The 21,912-nt window shown below is 51.5% G+C and overlaps 2 protein-coding genes across 17 annotated transcripts in view; both read right to left on the reverse strand.

The window, feature by feature from the left end:
* The window catches only part of LOC126984779 (DNA polymerase epsilon subunit 2-like), a 124,136-nt gene that overhangs the window by 41,153 nt on the left and 61,071 nt on the right, over nt 1-21,912 (reverse strand). The window contains exon 8 of one of the 16 annotated variants that reach the window (XR_007737732.1): nt 617-698. The exons of 13 other annotated variants lie outside the window; for them this stretch is intronic. The gene's annotated coding sequence lies outside the window, so the exon portion shown is untranslated. Of the gene's footprint in view, nt 1-616; nt 699-2,252; nt 2,313-2,382; nt 2,431-21,912 lie in introns of those variants that run through there. 2 more of the 16 variants (XR_007737728.1, XR_007737727.1) reach the window with 2 other exon arrangements.
* LOC126984778 (translation initiation factor IF-2-like) lies at nt 15,521-17,854 on the reverse strand. The gene has a single exon (XM_050838851.1). It carries the CDS (start codon nt 17,250-17,252, stop codon nt 15,549-15,551), a length of 1,704 nt encoding a protein of 567 aa, XP_050694808.1. The 5' UTR covers nt 17,253-17,854; the 3' UTR covers nt 15,521-15,548.

Here is a 21,912-nt window from a genome sequence, read left to right on the forward strand (position 1 = left end):
AAATAAATAAATAAATAAAAGCTACAGAAATCCAGAGAGCCAGACACAGAGAAAATGAGACAGCAAAAGGAAGAAGAAGAAATGAAAAGGGAAAACTAAGACAAGGAGAGGAAGAGAGAAATGAAAAAGGAAAAGAATGAAAGGAAAACGGTGAAAAAATAAGACATAAGAACAGAAAGAACAAAAATGAGAACGGAGGAAAATGAAACAGGGATAAGTAGAGAAAGAGAAGGAAAGCAATACTACCAAAGAGACAGACACAGAGAAAATGAGAAGTAGATAAAACAACCATTAGCACTAAAAGCTACAGAAATCCAGAGAGAGAGACAGAGACAGACACAGAGACACAGACAGACACAGAAAAACAGAGACAGACAAAGAAATAGACAGACACAGAGAAAATAAAAACAGAAAAAAACAACCATCACGAAAAGCTACAGAAATCCAGAGAGAGACAGAGACAGACAAAGACACAGAGAGACAGACAGACAGAGAAAATGAGAAGCAAATAAAACATCCAGAGACACAGACATAGACAGACCCATCAATTAAAAGCCACAACCAGAGATAGAGACAGAGAGACATGCGAACAAAGAAAAATGGGTCGCCAACTCACCAATCAGCTCCAGGGACGAGGAGTTCAGGAGACCGTACTCAAGCCTCATAATGATGTCACCGTCCGGGTCCTGCTTGTCCTTCTGCAAACACCACCAACAGCGAGGTAAAAAAAGTCGCAGAGTCAAATCCTACCACACCACACCACACCACACCCAGCCACGCCACACACCACACCACACCATACCCAGCCACACCACACACCACACCAAACCCAGCCGCACCACACACCACACCACACCACACACCACACCACACCACACACCACACCACACACCACTCCACACCATACCCAGCCGCACCACACACCACACCACACCAAACCCAGCCGCACCACACACCACACCACACCACACCACACCATACCCAGCCACACCACACACCACACCACACCATACCCAGCCGCACCACACACCACACCACACCACACCACACCATACCCAGCCCCACCACACCACACCACACCCAGCCGCACCACACACCACACCACACCATACCACACCCAGCCCCACCACACCACACCATACCCAGCCGCACCACACACCACACCATACCCAGCCACACCACAAACCACACCCAGTCACACCACACACCATACACCATACCCAGCCACACCACACCACACCCAGCCACACCACATTACTCTCCCTTTTCCTTCCTTGGGATTTCCTTCCCTTGCTCTGCCTTCCCTTCCCGTTCTTGGGCTAGCCTTCCCTTCCCTACTGCAGCCTTCCCTTCCTCTTCCTCCCCTTCCTCTCCCTCCCATCCCCTTCCCTACCTTGGTCACTATAACTACTGTAGGCAGACACACTTCAGAAGTGGATCTTCATGTGCCTGGCAATGTCTCTCTTTGTCTTAAAGAGCTTTCCACAAACATCACACTTGAACTCTCTAAGGCCATAGTGCCTGAAGACGTGTTCATTGAGTGTCTGCTTCACACTGAACCTCTTCCCACTCTTCACACTCATGACTTTTACACCAGTGTGTGTAAGGGTGTGTCTATCAAGGTGACCCTTCCGGATGAATTGTTTCCCACATTCCTTACATTCATAGTTCTTCACACCAGTGTGTGTAAGGGTGTGTCTATCAAGGGTACTCTTCTGGATGAATAGTTTCCCACATTCCTTACATTCATAGTTCTTCACACCAGTGTGTGTAAGGGTGTGTCTATCAAGGGTACTCTTCAGGATGAATTTTTTCCCACATTCCTTACATTCATAGTTCTTCACACCAGTGTGTGTAAGGGTGTGTGTATCAAGGTGACCCTTCAGGATGAATTGTTTCCCACATTCCTTACATTCATAGTTCTTCACACCAGTGTGTGTAAGGGTGTGTGTATCAAGGTTACCCTTCAGGGTGAATTTTTTCCCACATTCCTTACATTCATAGTTCTTCACACCAGTGTGTGTAAGGGTGTGTCTATCAAGGGTACTCTTCTGGATGAATAGTTTCCCACATTCCTTACATTCATAGTTCTTCACACCAGTGTGTGTAAGGTGTGATATCTGAGGCCTCCCTTGTGATTAATTCTTTCCACACTCCAGACACACAAACTTCCTCTCTCCTTTGTTGCTGGAGTTGCCAGCAGCCAGTTGCTTCATCTGGTGACCACTGACCCTCCTGCCCCTGCAGCAGTCTCCCTGCTTGTCCTGGCCACTCATGCTGCTGTCCAGCCCTGCAGATGAGGCGGCCCCAACCTTGCGGAAGATGAGTGTGTTGTTGTTGTCCTCGTTCTTTCCTTGTTCTCTTTTCCTCCACACACCGGAGGCCTAGGGTCCGTGGTCGTGGTCGAGGGTGGACGTGCCCGTGAGAGCTCTGTAAAAGTGAAGGAATTCTCCAATAGTAATATTGCCAGAAGAATGAATCGTTCGAAGAATAATCCGTCTAGTAAGCAGGCGGGCACAAAAACCAAGGATACTGTTGGATCTGGCAAAACAAGCCTTGCGGCTGGGGCGGGATGATCAGCTGACAGGGGCAGACGATAGCGACGCAGATAAACAAACAGACACATGCCCAGTCTGTAAGGTTAAGGTTGGTGAGGAAGACAAGGCTCTAGGCTGTGAACTATGTGAAATGTGGCACCACATAAAGTGTGAGGAGGTCACTGAGGCAGTGTATAATTTCCTGAGCAGCAATCAAGTAAGTAAGATTCACTGGTATTGTACCAAATGCGATATTGTTGGGAAATTGTTCAAACAAGTAACCAACACATCCAAGAGACAGGATAAAGTAGAAAGACGTATGGATGCCCTGGAAACTAAAACCACTGAGGCCTTAGAGGAGATCAAGAGTGATGTCAAGAATCTGAAGGAGGAAATTAGAGATGATATCAGGTCTCAAGTGAACAGTGAGTTCAAATCTAGGATTGATGAAGTCAAGCAGAAAGTTGGGGAGGAAGTCAAGAGTGTGATTAATGAAGCAGTGGAAAGCAAAACAGTTGATATAACAGTCGACACGAGGAACAAAGCAGCGGATCCAGAAAATCAATTTTGGGAGCCCGCTGGTAAAATTTCATAAGTTAGCGACAGCCTCAAACAGTGAAGACCAATGGATAGTGATGGCGGTTCTTTGCTTAAAATCCGCAGCTCCCGAGCAATCAACGTATATGTGACAAATGAATTTTTCTTGTATCTATATATGAAGTGCAATCAATATTTAAGCTGCCATGCAATAACAAGAATCAATTCAAATTGCTCGTCCGACCCGTAAAAAGGCAGATCTGAACATGTAGAAATCATCACCATACGAGCATTCGAAGAAAACTAAACGTTTATTTCGATATGTAAGCAGCAAGGGTGATCATAATACAGGTCATATATAAATTACAAACCTGACCTTTACAAAAAAGAGCTATTATGTGAAATTAGACGCAGCTGAAGATAAAAAGGAATTCTTATAGGGTTTCTTTTACATGGGATTGAGGTAACACATTTGCAAAGATTGGCTGATCTAAAGAAATATATTTACAAATTCCCAAGTATTCAACAAGTGCCTCACCAAGCAAAGAGTAGTCGGCGGTTTTTTCGCCGAATTTGCTTATCAATCTCTCGACTGAAATGGGGATATCATGGTGGACACAGAGGAGGGCAAGCCCGTTCAGGCGCTCTTGGCCGACGGTACTCCTCAGATGCTGGTGCTGGCGTGTGCCTGGGCTTCTTTGATCGTTTGGAAGACCGGAACAGATAATCCCCAGCGCTCTGCTTCTGCTTTCACGAGTGTCAGGGATTCAATGTCGAGCTCGTAGAGCTTCGCCACTTGAAGCACAACCGCATGCAACATCCGTTTCTGGGCCTTTGAGGAGTTGCATGAGCTGAAGTGCGACAGGCACTGTGTCGTCACCGAACCGACTCTTCAACTCAGCCAAGATGTGGTCCACGAACGGAATGTACACCGCCCGGCGGTAGTACTCCTCAGTATTCTCGCACAGAACATTTGATCGCTGGGTCTGTCGTCCACAGAGTCGTGGCACAGGGATGGTGTCATGCGATGACCCCACCTCGACCAAAAGCTCTTCCACTTTCGTGAACACGTCGTGAAAATGATTCTCCGCATCTGCTCTGAACTTGGCAAAAATGGTCTCGATGCCACGGCATCGGCTGACACCAGGTCGCCATCTTTCCTCTGAAGTTTGGCTCGGCTCGAGAGTATGTGCCAATATACACTCCACTACAACCAGTCCAACGAGAAAGCAGGAAGCAGGAAAGGTGGTGTCAAGTTCCTCCTCGAGAAAAACAGCGATGACAGGCAGAAATTCAACGAAAACCATCATTCTGTCATGCCTCTAAATCCACCTGGTGGGGCACAGGGGAACAAGCGTTTCGCGCTTGGCCGAGGTAACCTTGACAACCTCTGTGAAGCGGAGAGAGCGCATATTTGAAGAATGAACGAAGTTGTACACCTCGGTCAGTGTTTGAAGAGCGATCTTCACTTCCTGGACGTCACACGCCTTCGTCAGTACAAGATTCTGTCGGTGGCTAAAGCAGTGGATTGGCTTGGCCAGGGTGTACTTCTTCATGAGTACTGCGGAACACCCTTTGAATGTTCCCACCATGGCACTTGCTCCATCGAAACCAAGTCCCCTGCGCTTGGCCATGTTCAATCCGAGGTCTTCAACGGTGCACAAAAGGAGCCAGGCTAAACCTTTACCGGTGAGGTCATGGGCACGCACAAAGGCAAGGAAGTCTTCCCTTATTTCCTCTTCCAAGTGCCGAATGATGATAGTGGCCTGCACTAAAATTCACTTTCTGCTTGCATGTGAGGAATGAGGTCACACAGATTTTTTCCTAGGCCTTTAAATCTTACTCTATAATATTCAATATATGATTCCGGAACTTAAATATTGAAAATAAATAAATAAAATCCTGAGTTCTCCAGATATGCAAGAGAAAGGTACCAGTTTTCGTTTTGACTCTCTCAGAAAGTGGACATTTTAGCAGATGGGGATGGGGGGGGGGGTGTCGTCAGACACCCCCAGCCCCTCCCCCCCCCAGGAACGGCGTACTACGACCCTGTACAAGTATATAGATTGTTAGATGAGTGCGGGGCCATAAGAGCGCGGTGCCCTGGGCACAGGCACATTGTGCCCAGGCCCTGCAGCAGAGTGAAAAATTACATCAGACACCGAAAAAATTTAAATCTTGCCTGAGCATCCCGTCCACCTCCGCATAGTAAAGCCCAAGGAACCATAGAGGAGGAATTTTTTAAAGTTTGGAGGACAGCATCCAGAGCTATCTAGCGGCGGCCGGCTTCACTCCCCAGCCCTCTAGCTTTTTAGGGGTATCTTAAATATATTTTATGTTTTCTCAATTCATGGGTATTTCAAATATTTTAGTTATCCTAATATTTTTTGGGGGGGGCCTGGGTCATCTAGCTCCACACCCCCATATCCGCGCCTGCATATGCCTACAGCCGACGACACATTCCGTATTATAGTTGCAGCACATTATAAGCGAGTCAGTTATGTACCGACTGTCCACATACACTCGAGATTTTCTGTGTGTGTGTGTGTGGGGGGGGGCGGCGCGCTTCCGTAAACATTATCCCTTATTTTCAAGAGTAAAAAAAAACTCCTTGAATTGGATTTTCAAAGCGTTTCCATGACTGTTGAAGGTTTGTAGAAAAGATATATGAAGAGATAGTGATGTTTCATAAAGTAGATTATGAGATACTGGCACCGACCTAATATGAATCTTTACCGTAGACTGGATAGCGTACATGGACGAGGACGACAGGTGGCAGTGAGGTGTGGGTGCAGTAGGGTGACGGGGTACTGGATGCGTGCCTAGTACCGCCGGTATAACGAGGATCAAGCCTCTACCTGTAACCCCTGTAACTACACCTCACCCTTCGTGAGTAGTGGGGGGGATTCTGGAGCTGCCCTGTGTAGGCCACCCGGCCTCTTGCAGTTTCCCTATGTTCTTATGTTTTTATGAGTGGAGGGCGGCCTGTCTTGTGCAGGACAGCTTACCTACTTCTGCTGCATGAGAAGGTTAAGACTTCCCGGCGGCGGTGGTGGAGGTGTTGTCCTGGCAGTGTTGGGGCTGAGGGTGTCGCTGGCCAGCAGGTCCCCAGCGCTGGCCCGTGGGTGTGGAGCCTTCGTCGTCTTCTTCTTCTGGGGTGTTTTAGGGGGCTGGTTGGGCAGGGCCAGAAGGGATGCTGCTCGGGCCTCGGCGCGTGCTGTTGTTGTCACCTGGCAGTGTTGCCAACTGGAACTTTCCGCTACACGCACGACCCTCAAACACGCTACATTGGACCACAAACGATACAACTTGTAAATATATTTCCACATCAGACGAAATAATGTTATCTGCTGGTTACTGTATAGCCAGGTACCCAAGGCATCTTTTCTCGTGAATAATAACTTATTAGATTCTAATCAGTTTGGCCTCCGTACGTAAGGCTCACTCAGTTGATGATCAGCTCCTTCTAACATATTGTTGTGCTGGAAGCTTCCCCCGGCGACCATAGGCCTCTAGAAGGCTCCCGGAGAAACGAGCAAAGGGGCGGGGAGCAAGGCAAGCCGTCCGCGGCCAGGCGCCAGGCGGGAAGTGTTGCCAACTCGCATATATTTTTGCTACATGTTCTTGTATGATCTAAAGTATACTGTAATATTCTAGACTGTACTGTTCTGGATATATATAGGAGAAGAGGGCGAGAGAGGCCCAGTCCCAGTGATAGTAAGCTAGTGGTAAGTGAAGAGTCAGAGTGAAGTGTACTACTAAGGAAGAACATTAAACTACAGAAACTGTGCAAAGTGTTTACATATATCTCCCTCCCACGGAGTCTCCTGACGGCGACACGGAACCCAGGTAACACGTCCGGCATAACAATATGATGACGCCACCTGCTGGCTTGATCAGGGGCATATGGTCGACCTTATATTATTTGACTTTAGTAAATCATAACATTATGATCAGTAAGCTCTCCCACATCGGTATAGGGGATCCCTTACTCTCTTGGATACACGGATTTCTGAACGGTAGAGTATTGAGGGTTGTGGTTGGGGGTTCTGAGAGTGATTCTACGCATGTAACTAGTGGAGTTCCCCAAGGGTCTGTCCTTGGACCAACCCTTTTTCTCATTTATATTAACTTTGTGGCTCACGGTCTGACCTGTAAATACAAAATTTTCGCTGATGATCTGAAAATATACCAAAAGATAAATAAGACTACGCCTTCTCTTACATTGTTAGATCTTGCTTCTGTGCAGAGAGATGTAGACCTACTGGTGTCACGTGCGGAATCGTGGGGGCTCAGGCTCAACTCGGACAAGACCCGTGTTCTTAGGTTCTGCCGAGGATCTGCTCCAAATCTTGGCCCGTACTCTGGCTACTATATTAGAGGAAATCCTTTACAGTTTATGCAGTCTGCATCAGATTTAGGGGTTCAAGTTGATACTTCATTGAAGTTTCATCTCCACATACGCTCTCTTGCAAATAAAGCTGCAGGAATTTCGTCGAATTTAAGAGGACAGTTAACCGTGAGCCTAAGTTTATGAAATCTCTTCTCACCTCTCATATCGATCCGTCCTGTGCAGGAATTTTGTTCAGTTGTATGGCACAGGGTATGTAGGTGATACTGACATGCTTGAGAGGGTCCAGCGACGATGGACCAAGGAGATTGTTGGACTTTCGCATCTTGACTATGCCTCCCGACTGGATGCCTTGGGTCTCTTCTCTGTGCATGGCAGAATGCTTAGAGCTGACATAGTCAAGGTCTGGAAGATTCTCAATGGCCTCTCTCCTGTGCAATCCTCTGAGTTATTTTCCCTCCAGACATCATCTAGGACCCGTGGAAATTCACACAGATTATTTCTACCCCACAGCAACACAGAAATACGTAGGCGATACTTCTCAGTCCGAGTGATTGCTTTGTGGAATAGCCTGCCAGACACAGTTATCCTGTCAACATCCTTAACTGTATTTAAGAGAAAACTAGCAGAGTACCTTGGTCAAAGGCTATACGAATTTTAACCCCTACGTACTATTGTGCTGGAAGCTTCCCCCGGCGTCCATGAGCCTCTAGAAGGCTCCGGGAGGAGCGAGCAGGGGGGCGGGGAGCAAGGCGAGCCGTCCGCGCCCCGCGGGGCGCGGCCAGACGCCAGGCGGGAAGTGTTGCCAACTCGCATATATTTTTGCTACATGTTCTTGTATGATCTAAAATATACTGTAACATTCTAGACTTTACTGTTCTGGATATATATAGGAGAAGAGGGCGAGAGAGTCCCAGTCCGAGTCATAGTAAGCTAGTGGCCAGTGAAGAGTCAAGAGTGAAGTGTACTACTAAGGAAGAATATTAAACTACAGAAGTTGTGCAGTGTTTACATATCTCCCTTCCACGGAGTCTTGCGACGGCGACACGGAACCCAAGTAATACGTCCGGCATAACAATAGTTTCAGTGTTAAGAGTAATTACACAAATATGTATTCTAGCTGCTGGCGTGTAGGCACTTGTGGGGTTCCCTTCTCGTGGAACGCATCTAGGTAAGATGTCTAGGTAGGTAAGGCAGCACGAATCTGGCAGTGCAGTGTATAAGGGTAAGGCTGGGGGGTTGTCATCTCCTACGTACAATACACACACTTGTTTTGGCAGCACAATGCATTACACTCTCTGGACACATGCACTCTACCATCCATATGGAAGAGGTCCTTGATTGTGCCAATCTTTAAGAAGGGGATTAGACATGATCCTTTAAATTATAGACCAGTATCGCTGTCATCAGTCTGTGTGAAATCTCTTGAGCGTATATTATGTAAATTTATTTTTTATTATACCACAAGTAATAACATTTTGTGTAATGAGCAGTTTGGTTTTCGTCCAGGCAGATCCACAGAGGACCAGCTGCTGCGGACATACAATGATGTTACTTGTGCCATGGACCAGGGTAAAAATGTTGATCTCATTCTTTTTGACTTTTCTAAGGCCTTCGACACTGTATGTCATGACATTTTGTTGGATAAGCTTAGGAAATTGGCTATTACAGGCAAGCTTTTGGGCTGGATAAGGGAGTTTTTAAAATCTCGGGTTATGAATGTTGTAGTCGATCGTCAGTTGAGTCGTCCTTACGATGTGGTCAGTGGAGTGCCCCAGGGTTCAGTTCTTGGTCCACTTCTATTTCTTCTATATATTAACTTTCTTACTCATGACATTAGTTCCCATACAAAAATTTTTGCTGATGACCTTAGATTGTTTATTTCAATTGAGACTAACTGTGTGCATACTGCTCACCAAAACATGGCTTCTTGTCAAAGAGATATTGATAATCTTTACAAAGTTGCATTGTCTTGGGGTTTATCCATGAACATTAATAAATGTGTAGTTGTCAAATTCCAGAGGCGGACCGTGGACTTGTCGGGTTTACCGGCCTCTGGTATGTATTATCTAAATGGCATTCCTATTCCAGTTAAAGATTCTGCAATGGACCTTGGGGTTAATGTCGATTCTTCCTTGAAATTTCACCAGCACGTACGTCGTCCAGAAAGCAGGTGGCATGGCTCAAAATCTACTTCAATCTACAGTTAACCGCGATGCTACCTTTCTTGTCATTATTTATGTGACGCACATTCGGCCTTTACTTGAATATTGTTCAGCTGTGTGGAATCTGGGATATATTACTGATCTCAACTCACTTGAGTCAGTGCAGAGACGTTGGACCAGGAACATTAGAGGTATGAAGCATCTACGTTATTCCCAGAGACTGAAGGCTTTGGACTTGTACTGTCCATGGTCGGCTGCTACGACATGACATGGTGAAGTATTGGCAAATATTTCACGGTTTCTGTGCTATTGCCCCCGAGGATATGTTGTCAGTCCACCTCTAGGCACCACAAGAGGCCATCAATATAAGGTTGCACACATAAGAACTGAATTAGAGATCCGCAAGAGGTTCTTCAACGTCAGAGGTATTTCGCTGTGGAACTCTCTTCCCCAGCATGTTGTTGTTGTTTTAGGGCCGCGGCGATCTAGTCGCTCACATGAGCCCTGGTGTCGTCCTGTGAGGGCTTCACAGGCGCGTCAGCTGCCCCGTCTTCCTAAAGAAGGCGCAGGTGAGGCGGATGACAGCTTCCTGCCGTGATGGGTGGACGCCTGCCGCCGCCAGCAGCGTGGGCAGGTCAAAGGTGGGCACGTCCAGGGCGCGGAGTTGGTGTCGGAGCAACACTCACTAGGAGTGGTGGCGCGGGCAGTGCAGCAGGAGGTGCCCAATGGTGTCCTCGACGGTCCTGCACCAGGGGCACTGAGGGTCGGGGACGAGGCGCAGGCGGTGGAGGTGAGCAGTGATGCCATTTTAGCGGATTTTCCGCTAGATCTGGCGGAATTGCATGTTATCTAGCGGGAAAAATCTTAAAATTGACAAGAGTAACTGGCGGATTTTCAAGTCCAATCTAGCGGTAAATTTTTATAGCTTCACCTATCATCTGGCGGATTTTTTAGGCCATCCTAGCGGATTTATAAATTTTGAGTTGGCAACACTGGAGGTGAGCGCCGAGGCGTGTGTGGCCCAGGCGGAGGCGCGTCAAGGCCACGTCAAGAACGCGGGACGTTTTCCTCACCCACGGGCCGGCTGTGGGGAGGAGTTGGTGCGGTATTGGCCCATGGAGGTGATGCGGAGGGTGTTGGCGAGCTTGTCGTCCCAGGAGGCGCGGCAGGTGCGGGAGATAAGGCGTTTGGCCGTGGAGAGCGGGAGGGGGACCAGCATGTTGTTTCAGCTAATTCACTATCGGCATTCAAAGCATCCCTTGCTGCTCATCTCGGTGACAGACTTTTTAAATGTTAGTTTGTTCATTTACATATTATTAATTGATTATTTACTTTGCTGCACATGATGCACAATTCCTGCTCTGTCTATAGCACATGTATTTGTATGTACGGAGGTTACTGAACTAGTCGGGCTGGCGCACAGTGCTCTCACTTTCAAGGTAATTACCTTGAATTGGGTAATCGAGGGTCTTTCAAGGTAATTTTCAAGGTACAAGTATTTTCAAGGTAATTTCAAGGTAATATGAAGAAAAGTGCAAGGTAATTCAGGCAAATTTTGGGTACATATATAGATTTTTTTATATATTGTTACGCCACCCCCCCTACCACACACCATCCACGGGCAGGCAGGCGGCGTGATCCTCACAACAGAACAGCCACACGGGCACCAGTCACTCACAGCGGCCCACACAGAACACCGAGGGGAGCAGGAACGGGGCAGGGCACAAAGGATACACGTTCAACACTAAGTTCTAGTTTAATGACAGGTTCCTCACACAGTACAGAGTACAGCAACTTTCAAGGGCACAGAACAATTAATCAGGCACAGTACAGGGGCACGGCAGACACGCACACCGGAAGCACACAGCTCGCGAGCGGAGCAGCTCAACACTCTCTCAAGCCCAGACACGCGTCTTCTCAACTCCTCCTCAGCGCCTCTCGCTCGCCACTCTCCACTCTGCCGACTCAGCACTTCCTGCCCGGCGGCCGGAGGCCCCGGGCTCCCCTCTGTCTCTCTTGTCCCAACAAGTAGAGTTGCACCATGCTGAGCTAACATTGCATCATGCTACAATTTCATCACATTACACATACAATCATTCACATACAGCACATTCGTAACACTATCTCCCCCTTCAGAAGGCAGTCGACCCGGCTGCCCCAACATTCAACAAACAAAACATGAAATAAATCAAATTAATTAGTCCCCTGGGACATCACTAAAGTCTCTTAACCATCCCGGCCGACGCCTCTCTCGCCGAGGGCGCCGCTGGGATGCGGGCGGCGGCAGGCAGGCGGTGGCACCCAGAGCCGCGTCGTCGGCCCCAGGTACTTGCTCAGGGTCGTCACTGACATCTGCCGCTTCGCCCGCCCCGCCCATGTTCTCGTTCGCCCCGTGGTCAACCTCTGACACGTCCTCGTCGCTGCTGCTGGGGCCTACGTCCTCTCCTTCCTCACCGTGGCCCCAGGAGTAGCGCCCTGGACCGTGGTAACGCCACAGCCGGTCCACGTGGACAACAGACGGGCGCTTTCGTCCCCGTCGAATCCGGTAGGTGACGTCAGAGAGGGCTGCCACCACCGTGTACGGCCCCTCCCAGGGGCTCTGTAGCTTCGGCGAGAGCCCTCGTTTACGGCGGGGGTTATGCAGCCACACTCTGTCACCCACGGAGTACCTCACGTCCCTCATGCGCCGGTCGTATGTCTCCTTCATGGCCTGGCCTGCCACCTTGAGCTTGCCCCGTACGCGTCGGTGCACCTCAGCCAGGCTTTCCTGCAGTGCCGCTGCGAAGCCAGAGGTGACGGTGGGCAAGCTCACGTCGGGGGGCCGCCCCGTGGCCAAATCCACCGGTAGCCTTAGCTCCCGGCCGAACATAAGGCGGGCGGGCGTGTAGTCCGTTGCCTCATGCACAGCGGACCGGTACGCCATCAACATAGCGGGCAGCTTGACGTCCCAGTCTTCTTGGCCTTCCCCGCAATACTTGGCCAGCTGTTGCGCAAGGGTACGATTGAAGCGCTCCACCATGCCGTCAGACTGCGGATGGAGGGGCGTCGTCCGGGTCTTGCGCACCCCCAACAGCTCGCAACACTCCCGGAACACTCGGGACTCAAACTCACGGCCTTGGTCAGAGTGCAGTTCCGCGGGTACACCAAACCGGGTAAAGAATTCATTCACCAGCACGCCCGCCACGGTCTCGGCCTCGTGGTTAGGGAGTGCATACGCCTCGGGCCACTTGGTGAAATAGTCCATCACCACACAGATGTACCGGTTACCCCGTGGCGTGAGAGGCAGCGGGCCGGCAATGTCCACGGCCACCCGCTCCATGGGCGCCCCAACGCAGTACACCTGTAACGGAGCTCGGTTTCTCTTGGCGGGGCCCTTCTTTGCACTGCACACGTCACACGCTCTACACCACTCGGACACGTCACTTCGCATTCCCACCCAGTAGAAGCGTTGACGGAGACGGCACAGGGTCTTTTTCTCGCCCAAGTGGCCACTGGTAAGCCCGGCATGTAACTCCCTCAGCACCTCAGCGCGCAAGGCTCGGGGCACTAATACAACCCACGCGTCACCACCCACGCCGCTCAACGCCTCCCAGCGCTTTACTAACACACCTCTCGTCTACTCGCAAAGTTTCCCACTGATCTACTAGGCACTTGGTGGCGGGGCTCTCCACCGCCACTGCCTCCCAGCCGGGGCGCTCCCCGCCAGCCTCGAGCCACTGGATGATGGGAGCGAGATCAGCGTCCTCACGCTGCGCCTTACGCCACTTGTCATCCCCCTCAGCGACGCCCGCTAGCACCTGCAGGCCGAGGCACCGAGGTCAGAGTCCTTCTGAGCACAGTGTGAGCAGCCAGCCTCACACGGGCGTCGACTCAGACTGTCAGCGTTGCTGTGGACACGACCCGGGCGGTGGACGATGCGATAGTTATACTGCTCGAGACGCCCCAACCACCTCGCCAGCTGACCCTCCGGCGCCTTCAGCGTCTTCAACCACTGCAGGGCAGCGTGGTCGGTCCGGACGGTGAACTCAGCGCCGTATAGGTACGGGTGGAAGTGCTCGAGACTCTTCACCACCGCCAGCAGCTCCTTCCTCGTCACGCAGTAGTTGCGCTCAGGTCTACTGAACTTGGCGCTGTAGTAGGCCACGACGTGCTCCCTTCCGTCCTTCACCTGTGACAGGACCGCCCCGACGCCCTCGGCACTGGCGTCGGTGTCCAACAGGTAGGGAAGCTTCGGGTCCGGGTAAGGCAGGACCGGTGCCTCCACCAGTGCCTTCTTCAGGCCGTCGTACGCGGCCTGGCACTCCTCGTCCCACAGGAAGCACGCCCCTTTCCTGGTGAGCCGGTGGAGAGGGGCTGCCACGCTGGCGAAGTCCTGCACGAAGCGGCGGTAGTACGTGCACAGGCCCAGGTAACTCCTAACTTCCGCCACATTAGTGGGAACGGGCCACTTCTCCACCACTGCCACCTTCTGCGGGTCGGTGCACACGCCGTCCCGACTGACAACATGCCCCAGGAACGGCACCTCGTGCTGGAAGAGCGAACACTTTTTGGGGCTGAGCTTGAGGTTGGCCTTCCTCAGCCGCTGTAGTACCTCCTCCAGCCGCTCCAGCTCCTCCTCGAAGGTGCTCCCGAAGACGATGACGTCATCGATGTAGACGAGCGCTGTCTTCCACTGCAGGCCCTCCAACACCCTCTCCATCAGGCGCTCGAAACAGCCAGGGGCGTTGCAGAGACCAAAGGGCATGACGTTGAACTGCCACAAACCCTGCCCGAAAGAGAAAGCGGTCTTCGGCTTATCCTCCTCTGCCATCTCCACCTGGTGGTAACCCGACTTCAGGTCGAGTGTGGAGAACCACCTGGCCCCCACCAGTGCGTCGAGCGTGTCGTCGATCATAGGCTGTGGGTAAGATTCATTGACAGTCACATCATTCAGCGCCCGGTAGTCCACACAGAAGCGCTGCGTGCCGTCCTTCTTCTTAACCAGGACTACCGCTGAGGACCAAGGACTGTCTGACCGCTCAATCACCCCCTGCACCGCCAGCTCGTTAACAGTACGCTGCATTTCCTCCCGCCTGGCTGGTGCAATACGTCGGGGCGGGCTCTTGATGGGCGCACTATTTCCCGTGTTGATGCTATGCTTCACCAACCCCGTGCGGCCCAGATCCAAGTCACCCCTGCTGAACACGTCCGCGTACTGGGCCAGGGTGGCGCATCTTCTCCGTCTGCGCCTCCGTCAGGTTAGCGGCGTTCCGGTGCGCCAAATCCTCCAGGAAGTCGGGCAGCGGCCCCACAGCGGCCGACTCCTCGCTACCCGACGTCTCCTCTGGGCGCTCCACCTCCTCACAGGTGCCCAGCTTGGCACCAGCGGGTACCTTCCGGGCCTCGTCGGAGAAGTTAGCTACCAGCACCGTAACTAAATCCCCGCCCCAACGAGGCTCCGTCCGACTGCCACGCCGTCAGCCAGCCGCAGGTTTTCCGTGGGCTCCACCATGCCTTCCGCTCCACGCATCGCTCTGGACAGACGACACCGGACCCTGGCCTCCGTCCTAGGGGCAAGGTGCAGACGCTCAGCCGCGACTACCTCTGCACAGCCAACCTCCGGAAGCAAAGGCACGTCTTGACCGCGTACCCTCACCAGCTTCCGTCCGAGGTCGACACAAGCCTTGCTCTGCGTCAGGTAGTCGAGGCCCAGCAAACACGGCTCGTCCAGATCGGCGACGTACACCGGCAGCCGCTCCACAGCGCTGCCTACGCCGATACGAACCTCCACTGGGCCCTTGAGCTGCACACAGTGCCCCGTGACGCCGCACAGCCTCTGTGGCGCGTCCGGGAGTCGCGTGGCGGCCAGCATATCAGGCCGCACCAAGGTCTTCTCAGCCCCGGTGTCCCCTGTCAGGCGGCATGGCTTCCCGTCCACTGAGCCCTCCACCTGCATCGCACTGGTTATCCGGCGGCAGCTTACGCAAGTCGGGGCCCGGGGACTGACGGCTGGGATTCGGCCCCCTTCTCCAGCCTGTCCGGGTTTCCCGCCTGCACTACCTCCTTTGGCTTGGGGCACGCGCTCGAACGGTGGCCAGACTTGCCACAGTCCTTGCAGCAAGGCTGAAAGGCGTCGGAACTCAGTCGATCAAGGGAACGCGTCCTTCGCTCCCTCGGACAACGACTGCGCATGTGCCCCTTCTTGCCACAGCCCCAACACGAGCCGAGAAAACCGTCCGGGCTCGCCTTCCTCGACGTCGCCTTCTTCTCCACCTTCGCCTTCCGGCCCCGGAGGTCACGGCGGGGCTGGGGGGCCGCCCCTAGGCCGCTGGTCGTCTTCAGGAAGGCCTCGAATTCCAAGGCCCTCGCCAGCGCCACCTGCAGGTCCCCAGGGTGCGCCTGCTTAACGTAAATCTGCAGCTGCTGGTCGTGCAGAGCGTCAACAAAGAAATCGCGGGCCAGCACCACGATCATCTCTTCCGGGGCAGCAGGATACGACCTTCTGACCAGCGCTTCCACGTCCTGCGCCAGCTGCGACAGTGTCTCGCCGCGTTCCCGAGTCCGCTTCTTCAGGCGAGCTCGGTACACCTCGGCCTGAAGGTGGTGCCCGAAACGTCGCCGCAGGGCCTCCGCCATGCTCCCGTAAGAGGCTCGTTGGGCCGGCGGCAGGTGCCCCAGCACTTCCACAGCCGGGCCCCGAAGCGCTGTTGCCAACTGCAGCGCCTTCTCAGCCTCGTCCCAGCCCTGGGCAGCAGCTAGCATCTCAAACTGGGCAACATAGGCCTCCCAGGCCACCTTCCCATCATACTCCGCCGGCTTGCGCCTCCCCGAACGGCGGGAAGCCGAGGGGCTGGATGGGGGGGAAAGCGGAGCACGTGGGCTGTTAGCCGGCCGGCATGGAGAGGGCGGCGGTGACGGCGGCAGAGAGGCGGGGTGAGTGGGTCCGACTCCGGCGCCAGTTGGACCCAAGGGGGCAGCTCCGATGGCTCCCCAACCTCCTGCGGCAGCTGCTGGCTCTGACACAACGCTGCGAGGGCCCAGGGGTTCTTGCCAGGGGCCCCATGAGGACCCCAGCAAGTCCGTCACCCTGGTGCTTGCCGCCAGCACGCGTGACGCTTCTTGTTCCTCCCCGCGTGACGTTGCCAGCTCTCGCCGCCGCCTCTCCGCCTCCACCTCCTCCCTCAGGCCCTGGACCTCGCCTTTCAGAGTCTGCACCTCTCCCAGCAGTTCACTCTTAACGCTGTCGCAGGCCTTGTCGGTGTACTGCTGGGTTTCCGCCTTCAGGGACGAGAGACTGCTCTGGAGGATATCGGCAAGATGGCGTGCCTGCTCGTCTGCCCTCTCTTCTGCCCTCTGAGCCTGCTCGCGAGCCCTCTCTTCTGCCCTCTGAGCCTGCTCGCGTGCCCTCTCGTCTGCCCTCTCTTCTGCCCTCTGAGCCTGCTCGCGAGCCCTCTCTTCTGCCCTCTGAGCCTGCTCGCGTGCCCTCTCGTCTGCCCTCTCTTCTGCCCTCTGAGCCTGCTCGCGTGCCCTCTCGTCTGCCCTCTCTGTTCTCTGATCCAATTCCTGCCTCAGACTGGCCAACATGGCAGCGAACAAGTCCATCTGGCCCGGCTTCACCTCACCCACGTCAGCCTCGGCCTTGCCCGTCTCCTCACCCTCACGGCGACCACTGGGGGACGCCATGACGATTCGGCGCGCTTCACTGTTCACTTATATCCTCACTCCTTTGACACCAAGTGTTACGCCACCCCCCCTACCACACACCATCCACGGGCAGGCAGGCGGCGTGATCCTCACAACAGAACAGCCACACGGGCACCAGTCACTCACAGCGGCCCACACAGAACACCGAGGGGAGCAGGAACGGGGCAGGGCACAAAGGATACACGTTCAACACTAAGTTCTAGTTTAATGACAGGTTCCTCACACAGTACAGAGTACAGCAACTTTCAAGGGCACAGAACAGTTAGTCAGGCACAGTACAGGGGCACGGCAGACACGCACACCGGAAGCACACAGCTCGCGAGCGGAGCAGCTCAACACTCTCTCAAACCCAGACACGCGTCTTCTCAACTCCCCCTCAGCGCCTCTCGCTCGCCACTCTCCACTCTGCCGACTCAGCACTTCCTGCCCGGCGGCCGGAGGCCCCGGGCTCCCCTCTGTCTCTCTTGTCCCAACAAGTAGAGTTGCACCATGCTGAGCTAACATTGCATCATGCTACAATTTCATCACATTACACATACAATCATTCACATACAGCACATTCGTAACAATATATATAAAAACTCAAAAAGGACCGTGTGAAATTTGCCGAAATTTGTATTTTTAATGGCTGGTAGCAAAACGATATTGGTAATACTGTTTCTGGGCAAATTGGCATAGTTGGCACCCCTGACGTAGCTGGCGGCACGGCCCGGGCCGCGCGGTGCTTGATCAGCTGACTGACAGGACTAGCTCTAATGAAGGTAAACAGTAATCAATGATGTTAATGAATATTGTTCATACTGGTATATCTCTTCAAGACTTTAAACAGAACAATACATCCATTCTGGTGCACTCTAAGCCTGCCGTGTAACATGTAAACTGAGCTATCATATGAGAGTTTGAATATTTTATTGTTTAGGGCCAGTGTTTCTCAACCGGGCCCATGGCCCCTCAAGGAGGCCACTGGCCTTCCACTGGGGGGCCATGAGCAGACACCGAAAAACTGTGATTCAGAATGCAGAAGCTTGGAATGCACATTGTTAAGTGGCTTATCTAGGATATTATTTATTTATTTATTTATTTTTATTTATTTATTTACTTATTTTTTGCTTTGTGGTTTGGGTATGCCCAGTATGTCCTCATCCCTGGGAGGCCATATACATGTACTGTTTTGTCTTTTGGGCGAGACAGTTTACTAATCTTACTTGGTTTCCCAGACTCATTTTACAGTCAGTTAAAGGTACGGTCACACTATCTTTTCATAGAGTTGGGTCCAAGGATGTTGCTGGATCAGCCAGACTTATGCATTTTTATTTATAATTGTAGACTGAGTAAAACACCTTTTTTTATCTTTTAAGGTTAGGGGGGCATGCGTGTTAAGCTAGCAACTCATTTAGAGGGCCATGGACCATCAAAAGTTGAAAAACACTGGCTTAAGTTAGGCTCGTTATTTCATGTGTTATTATAGGTCTAGGCCCTAGGGCCTACCTTAAGTTATTTCTGACGCCTGTTCCCAGGAACTTTCTTTAGGGTACGGCCTTGAGAGAAGTCGGTATTATTTCGTTATTTATTTATTTATATTATTGTATTTATTTTATTTTTTGTTTATTTTTTGCCGTGAACTGATTTTTCATGTTTCTTTCATATTTCTTCAGAAGTATGGCATCGACATCAACTGTAGGTCTAGTGACAGACTCAGAGGGATCTACGAGTGATGAGGAATTTAACTCAGGGATATCAAGTGGTAACTCAAAGTGTCATGGCAAACCGATGATGTAGCTACTGATAAGATGTTTATTTTTTTTAAAGGTGCTTATATCCCGTTTATTTTACTGCATATATATATATATATATATTTTCATAAGAATATAAATATTATGTTAATTTCCTTAATTTTTGTATGATGCTACTTAGAAAATATAGGTACTATATGAAAGGATTATTTGAAAATTTTCAATGCTTTTCCCCTTTTTACTGTAATTTATTAAGTATATATGAAAAATTTTATATCAAGGTAATTTTGTTGCATTCAAGGTAATTTTGGAAAAATTTCAAGGTATTCCCATCTGACAAAAGTGAGAGCACTGCTGGCGCATCAGCAGAGTGCGGCTTCCTTCTGGGCCCTGTGTCTACCGGGTTCTGGGAAGCCCACCAGGTGAGAGAACACGGGTGTGTGTCATAGGTAAGATTGGGGTTGAATTATGGGCAAGACAGACGGCCCCTGACCACTGGAAGGCCCCCATGACGGCAACACACCTGCCCTGACGGCCCCATGCACACGACTGCCCTGGCAGCCCCACACCTGCCCTGACGGCCCCAATCCTGCCCTGATGGCCCCACACCTGCCCTGATGGTCCCACACCTGCCCTGACGATCGCACACCTCCCCTGATGGCCCCATACTTGCCCTGATGGCCCCACACCTGCCCTGACGATCACACACCTGCCCTGATGGCCCCACACTTGCTCTGATGCCCCACACCTGCCCTGACGATCACACCTGCCCTGATGGCCCCACACCTGCCCTAACGGCCCCACACCTGCCCTGACGATCGCACACCTGCCCTGACGATCGCTCACCTGCCCTGACGATTGCACACCCGCCCTGACGATCGTATATTTGCCCTGATGGCCCCACACCTGCCCTGATGGCCCCACACCTGCTCTGATGGCCCCATACCTGCCCTGACGGCCCCACACCTGCCCTGACGATCGCACACCTACCCTAACGATCGCACACTTACCCTGACGATCGTATACTTGCCCTGATGGCCCCACACCTGCCCTGACGATCGCACACCTGCCCTAACGATCGCACACTTACCCTGACGATCGTATACTTGCCCTGACGGCCCGACACCTGCCCTGACAGTCGGCCCACACCTGCCATGATGGCCCCACACTTGCCCTGATGCCCCCACACTTGCCCTGACGGTCGCACACCTGCCCTGATGGCCCCACACCTGCCATGACAGTCCCACACCTGCCATAACGGCTCAACACCTGCCCTGACAGTCCCACACCTGCCATGACCGCCCCGCACCTGCCCGGACAGTCCCACACCTGCCATGACGGCCCTACGGGCAACACCTGCCCTGACAGTCCCACGCCTGCCGTGACGGCCCAACACCTGCCCTGACAGTCCCACACCTGGCGTGACGGCCCCACACCTGACCTGACAGGTCAGGTCAGTGGCGAGACCGGGAGCAACTGGTCTAGTGTCTTTTTATTTCCTTGGCATTGGCTTATGTGTGTCTATTCAGGGGAAGGGACAGTTAGTTCATGCATTATTTCCCCATTTCGTAACATAATCTATCACCTTGCGTCCATTTCTTTCTCAGTAGTTCTTTGTATTTTTCCAGCAGTTTGTCATTTTCTTTTCTGTTCCTGTCCAAGAGATTTTGCCATAATTCAGAGGAAGGAGGAAGCACGCTGGTCTGTTGTGTTTCATCTCGTAATGTCCTTTTCGTAATTTCCAGCAGCAGCTTCCAATTATGTTTTCACTTTGTGTCACTTTGTATCTTCCAGAGGTTTGCGATTATGCTGTTACTTACTGTCTGGAAATGCTGCCTTCGTTGTGAGGATGGAAGAAGTAGCTACATATTATCCTCTGTATTAGTATAGCTACACACTATTATTCCATGATGTAATCTATTGCAATGTATCTTTTTGTACTTTCCAGCAGCCTGCAATCATGCCTTTCCTTCCTGTATTAATTGTGAGGATGGAAGAAGTAGCTACATATCATCCTCTGTATATACTATTAGAAGTAGCTACACTATTATCCCATATTGTAATCTATTGCAATGTATCTTTTTGTACTTTCCAGCAGTCTGCAATCATGTCTTTCCTTCCTGTATTAATTGTGAGGATGGAAGAAGTAGCTACATATCATCCTCTGTATATACTATTAGAAGTAGCTACACACTATTATCCCATATTGTAATCTATTGCAATGTATCTTTTTGTACTTTCCAGCAGCCTGCAATCATGCCCTTCCTTCCTGTATTAATTGTGAGGATGGAAGAAGTAGCTACATATCATCCTCAGTATGTACTATTAGAGGCAGGTACATACTTTCCATACTGTAATCTATCGTAATGTATTGTATTGTATTTTCCAGCAGCCTGCAATCATGCCCTTCCTTCCTGTCTTGATCTTCCAACACTCAGTTCTAAGCACACAAGCACATGTTATCTTATTCCACCCCTTTGTTCTTCCTCCCTTCCTCAGTATCTAACCTTTCCTTGTTGGTTTCCATGAATAAGTTTTTTTCCTTTTTGAGTATGTCTTCCTAATGTAACTATTGGTCTATGTTTTTGTTTGTTTGTTCTAGTCCACACACACACACACACACACACACACACACATGCATACAGACACACCAGAATTGGTTTGGGAATTCTATTTTCTCATCAGCTTCCTGTCTATCCCCTGTCTGCCTGTAGCACCAGTAGGACCTCTTGGACGGCCCCAGCCCATTAGCGGAACAGGTGAATTTTATTTATAATGGCTGCCGTGATGTGACTCCTGCTTCATTTACTGCCCTCAGCTGTTTCCTTTACCATAAAAAAAAATGTAGGCATGCATTCAGGGGAGGTGGTGGCTGAGTGGTTAGCGTGCCAGCCTCGCATTCTTTG

The sequence above is a fragment of the Eriocheir sinensis genome, chromosome 57 (assembly GCF_024679095.1).
Source record: "Eriocheir sinensis breed Jianghai 21 chromosome 57, ASM2467909v1, whole genome shotgun sequence".
Classification (NCBI taxonomy): Eukaryota; Metazoa; Arthropoda; class Malacostraca; order Decapoda; family Varunidae; genus Eriocheir; species Eriocheir sinensis.